We start from the raw sequence: 6,000 nt of genomic DNA on the forward strand, positions 1-6,000 counted from the left end.
TTAGTTTTATAGACCCTGCCAAGCTACAATGACATTTTGAGACTAAACACAGCAGAGCGTGAAAACAAGGCTTTCTGTTTCACTCCACGGAAAATGAACAGCTTAATGCTTTTGTAAAAACATATGCAAAGAAGTCTGGTGATGAACATGCACTTCTAGTGCCGCACATAAATAACGCAGTGCCCACAGAGGAGCACATACTATTAAGGAAAAGCTTAGAAGACCTCAAGCCATTATTAATAAGATCTATCAATAATCGAGTAACAAGCAAGAACACTTTGAAATAGCAGGCCTCTGTGAAAGAGCAACAACAACCACCACCTGATGATTCCACCCAGAAAGAAATTTGCAAATGCACAAATCACACTAAAAATGGAAGTTCCTTAAGGGTGGAGCTCTGGTCTAACTTGCTCATTGAGCAAGCACTCAATCGTTACTGAATGAATCAATGAATCCAAGTTGCTTCATGTTTGAAGATGAAGGTTATGTATGGTCTTTACAAACCAGCAGGACCAGAGAACAAATGTACTCATTTTAGTAAGTAGTAATGATGATGGTGGTGGCGGCGGCTAATAGTTATTGAAGATTTAACACGTGCCCACACTGTGCTAACCATTTTCCACAAATTGTTTCATGTTCACCTGACAATGACCCTCTGAATTAAGTTTTATTATCTCCATTTTATGGGCAAGAAACTGAAGCTTAGAAAGAGTAAATAATGACTTGCACAAAGCTCGCAAAGGTTAAAAGATTGCACAAAGAATTAATGGTAGAGCAGGAATCCAAACCCAGACCCACCCTCCTTCTGCACCACACTCCTCTGCCACATATGCAGTCAGAAAGAACAGCTATTATGAGGAAGATTGAAACACACACACAGGGATCCCTGGGTGGCACAGCGGTTTGGCGCCTGCCTTTGGCCTAGGGCGCGATCCTGGAGACCCGGGATCGAATCCCACATCAGGCTCCCGGTGCATGGAGCCTGCTTCTCCCTCTGCCTATGTCTCTGCCTCTCTCTCTTTCTCTCTCTGTGACTATCATAAATAAATAAAAATTAAAAAAAAATAAAATAAAATAAAAATAAAAAAAATAAAATAAAAAAAAAATAAAAAAAAAAGAAACACACACACACACACACACACACACACACCATGAAATACTGGCAAAAATATAGTAGTAACATTCATATGGTGAGAAAATAATTATTCAGGTCGGGGGGAGTGAGGAAGTAGTGTCTTCTGTCAAGTTGTTTCATAAGCCAGGGTTCAGTGTCACATTGTCAACAGCTGGACCCCAAGACCTGACTCTTACTGCTCACCTGCCTAAACCCACCCACTGACTTTGGTTCCACATTTTTCCTTACGCTCTTCTTTGCAGCTCACAGGCATAGCATCCCAGGAAGAAACAGAAACTACCCCTCACAGCACTAACAACTGCTGGGATGAAGAGCTCCAGCCCACCCACACCAATTTGAACTTAACCCCCAACTCACACCTGCACAGATGGACCATGGAGTGACCCATGGAGTCCAAGAGACCAACAGTTACCTTTACCTCAATGAAATAGTAAAATCTCCACTCAAGGCAGATCACAAGCATCACTTACAGAACATGCAATGTATGTATAGTCATGTTTCCTTAAGGCACATGAGCAAGCTTATGCCCGTGGGAACCTTTACATATAATGACAAGGTTCCCCTTTCTAAATATTCATCCTAACCCTAAATAAAAAGAACCTATTCACTCTTGCCCAGGGAGTCATGGCTTTGGAAGTTATTCCTTGTGTTCTCCTTATTGGCTGCAAATAAAGTTTCCTTTGTGTGACAACTCTACCTGGTGTAGTTTCTATTTATGATTCACCTAGGAGCAAACTCAGTTTGGTTAAAGTATGATACGCACAGTAAGCATTAGCCATTATCAAGAACACAGACTCTTAAAATGCATGGTGTGTGTGTGCAGTCTCGCTGATGTGCAGTCTTCACACTGAAGACTCGTTAGACTTTTTTTGGGTTAATAATAACATGGGCAATGAGATCTAGAATTTACTTTTTACTTTTCAGGCCAGAGCAAGATGCTGATGTGACCATTTCAAATGAGGAAATAAATTATTCTCTATTTGGCTAAAGAAAACCTGTTACTAGGGAAATACTTCCTTTATTTAAATGAATTAAATTTAGATGTAACGGTTCAGCTGGTACTTTTACAAACCTGAGAAGGCTGAAGCTGTATTGCAAGATTGGGATTTTATTTTATGTTGAGAATTTAAAGTATTGAGTGCTTTAAGATATATTGTTAGCAAAAAAAAAAAAAAAAGATAAAGTGTTAGCAATGACATCAAGACTTAAGTCACAGCTCTATATTAAAAAGTAATACTGAGGTGTTTGAGTGACTCAGTCTATTAAGAGTCTGCCTTTGGCTCAGGTTATGATCCCAGGGTCGTAGCATTGGGCTCTGTGCTCAGCAGAGTGTTTGTCTTTCTTCCTCAGCCCCATACCCCACTCGTTCTCTCTCTCCCTCTTTCCCACTCTATCAAATAAAATAAAATAAAATAAAATAAAATAAAATAAAATAAAATAAAATAAAATAAAATAAAATTTTTTTAAAGAAGTAATACTTGAAATTTTGTAAGATATGTGACCCATTAAGACTCAAAGATACCAGATTTTTCAAATGGCCCCATTGAACATTTTATAAAGTTACAAAGCATTTCTGAATAATACTTTTTACTGAGCAATGAAAGCAAAATCTAGAAGAGGAACCCTTCACTGACCTAGAAATAGAGTCAATTTAAGAATGTGAGCAGTTGTTAGTTATTATTAGTAATATAACTGAAACAGAAAATTCTTGTCACTCTTCTTGCAAGCTTCTGGAACAGTTTCATTAATGTGTCAGAAGACTGCCAGACAAGTGGCTTAAAGACTGTTACTATTTGCAAGGACTATCTCTGTGTGAATCAAGAACCACCTGATGCTGGGTAACAATAACAAAATATAAAAATAGATGGCTGAAACTGATATAAACCTGGAACTGAATCCATAACCAGATTTCCATGCCTATCAAAGCACATTCATTGTCCCTACTGATTGATTTTATATTTCCACTTTAAAGAATTTTAAAATTCTAAATATTTCAAACATACTTCTCAGTACAGACAGTAATATGAAAAACAAGTTCTCCTAACCCAAGTTTGACAAATAAGAGCATTTTATCACATTTAATTCTTTTTTTAAAAGGACATGTATTACTATAATTACAGAATCTTTTGGTTCCCTTCTCTCACCACTATCCTGAAGTTGGTATGTTTTCTTCCTGTTCACTTTAAGTATTTTAACCACAGGTGTATATGCCCCTAAATATATGCGTATTATATATAGTATTTTTAAAATTTTTAACGTTTACATAAATGGTATACTGTACATATCCTTCTGCAACGTGCATTGTTTTTATTCACCAGCATCTTGTGGAGATTTATTCAGACTGACTTGTTTAGTTTTATTTTATTCATTTTTTTTAAAAAATTGAGATCTGTGTTAGTTGATTCTGGCCACTATAACAAGAATTTCATAGGCCAAGTGGCTTAAACAACAGACATTTATTTCTCACAGTTCTGGAGTCTGGTAAGTATGAGATCAGAATGCTAGGATGGATGGGTCTGGTGAGAACTCTCCTCCTGGTTTCTTCATATAGGTGGGAGGTCGGGTAGGGCAGGAGAGAGAGAGAAGAAACAAACTGTCTTATGTCTCTTTTTATAAGGGCACTAATCCCATCATAAGGGCTCCACCCTCCTGACCTAATTACCTCCCAAAGTCCCCATCTCCAAATACCATCACACTGGGAATTAGGGTTTCGAAAGAAGAACTTTTGGGGGGTGGGTTACACATTCAGTCCCTAGCAAGGTATATATATAAATAACACTGAAGTAATTGACTCTAGTACATGGCTTTGAACTTCCCCCCAGACCAAGAGGAAGACCATTTCCAGCACCCACAGTTTTTTGTACCCTCTCCCAGTTTATACTTCTTAAAGGCAACCACTAATATGATCTCTACCTCCATAAATTAATTTTGGTTGTTTTGAACTTTATATACTTGAAATCATACAGTAGGTGCCCTTTGAGTCTGTCTCTTTTTTGCTCAACATTGTGTCTGCAATCATCTAGTGTTGTACATAGCAATTGTTTGTTCTTTGTCACTGGTATGTATAGTATCCTATTGTATGAATGTAATGCCATTTATTGATCCACTCAGCTTCAGTGGACATCAGAGTGGCTTTCAGTTTTGAATAATTAGGACGAATACGGTGTAAATCCTTTAGTACATTTTTTATGTGGACATATGCACTAATTTCCCTTGGATCTATACTAGGAATGAAATTACAGGGTTATAGTATGGGCATATTATACAGAGTTCAGTGGTTACAACAAAGATCATATGGCTCAAAAAAGTAAAAAATATTCACTACAGTTTAGTTAATGAAAACTTGTATGTCAGATATTGTTCTCAACACTGGGGGTGTGTCAGGATAAGAAAACAGACCAGCATCTCTGTGTTTATAGAGCTGGCATTCTTATGTTTTAATAGTATCATGACTTAATAATCAGACATCATCTACATGGTTTCTTGGCTATCCATTGGTGAGAGTTTTCTATTTTGTTTCTAAAAATCTGAACAGTGGCAATCTACCGTGTGCTAAGCAGGGTAGACAAATAGCTAAGTTTTGGCCTGAAAGGGTGGGATTTTCCAAGGATCTCCTGGCACAAAAAGGTCCAGTTCCTGCCACATTAAAGTATCCTCCAAGTGGAAATTACAAATCCCTCCTCACTAGCACCTCCCATCTCTGTGGAGCATTCTTGCAGTGTGCCTGTACAGGATGCTTTGCACTTGTAGACTGGGCTGGGCCAGCTCTGACCCTGGCCAGCAGACAGCCCTGTAAGTCAGCAGTGGTCACCCCCAGCTGCAAGGTCAATGTGCAGTAATCCATGGCCTAGAGCTGTTTCCTTGGGAGGAATGGTTGGTTTTAAGTAAGTTCAAACTTTTAATATGCTTCCCAAGAAGTTAACTATTCAGAAAATTTCCTCCTCTCCCCTCCCCCAAAAGTAAAAGAGAGAGAGAGAGAGAACTTCAAAATATAGGAAACATCTGACCTCCATGAAAGTTAAAAAAAAAAAAAGAAGAAAGAAGAAAGAAGAAGAAAGAAGAAGAAGAAGAAGAAAAAGAAGAAGAAGAAGAAGAAGAAGAAGAAGAAGAAGAAGAAGAAGAAGAAAGAAGAAGAAGAAGAAGAAGAAGAAGAAGAAGAAGAAGAAGAAGAAGAAGAAAGATGCTCTTAAAATATTTTTAAGAGTTTGAAGCTATATCCATGTAAGTTACTTTTACTCATGGAAGTATGTGAGTGACATTATCCAAGTATGGAAAACCATGAAATAAAAGATGATTCAGAACACACTGCTTTCAAGCCATTTAATAAATGCCTTACTCTGAAAATAGAGAAAGAAGTGCACATGTAATAGAAAATTTATTTATCCCAGCTCTCATTAAATAAATACCAAACAAATATTTAAAAAACAGAGATCTGGGCAGCCCCGGTGGCCCAGTGGTTTAGCGCTCCCTTCAGCCCGGGGTGTGATCCTGGAAACGCAAGATAGAGTCCCACATCGGGCTCCCTGTGTGGAGCCTGCTTCTCCCTCTGCCTGTGTCTCTGCCTCTCTCTCTCTCTCTCTCTCTCTCTGTGTGTGTGTGTGTGTGTCTGTCATGAATAAATAAATAAAATCTTTAAAACAATAAAAAATAGAGATCTGAAGGGACCCCCAAATCTTGATTTTTTTTTCCCCCTGCCTAATTCATTGTTTCCTCCACCTAGACTGTGAACTTCACCAAGAAGGACATTCTTGTTTTGACTAAATTCCCATTTGTAGAATAAATACATGAACATGGTGCTCATTCAGCACACAGCAGAGGCTTAATAAACTATTGCTGAGAGGGGAGCCTGGGTGGATCAGTTGGTT

At 38.1% G+C, this 6,000-nt stretch overlaps 1 protein-coding gene across 1 annotated transcript in view; it reads left to right on the top strand.

Annotated features, from left to right (window-relative positions):
- STN1 (STN1 subunit of CST complex) overlaps positions 1 to 1,445 on the top strand; it is a 62,507-nt gene extending 61,062 nt beyond the window's left edge. Inside the window, exon 10 of the mRNA XM_077877761.1 lies at positions 1,378 to 1,445. Within this exon, the coding sequence (XP_077733887.1) occupies positions 1,378 to 1,430 (53 nt within the window). The 3' untranslated portion in view covers positions 1,431 to 1,445. The remainder of the gene's footprint in view (positions 1 to 1,377) is intronic.
- The last annotated feature ends 4,555 nt before the right edge of the window (positions 1,446 to 6,000 follow it).

This window comes from Canis aureus, chromosome 29 (genome assembly GCF_053574225.1).
Source record: "Canis aureus isolate CA01 chromosome 29, VMU_Caureus_v.1.0, whole genome shotgun sequence".
NCBI lineage: Eukaryota > Metazoa > Chordata > Mammalia > Carnivora > Canidae > Canis > Canis aureus.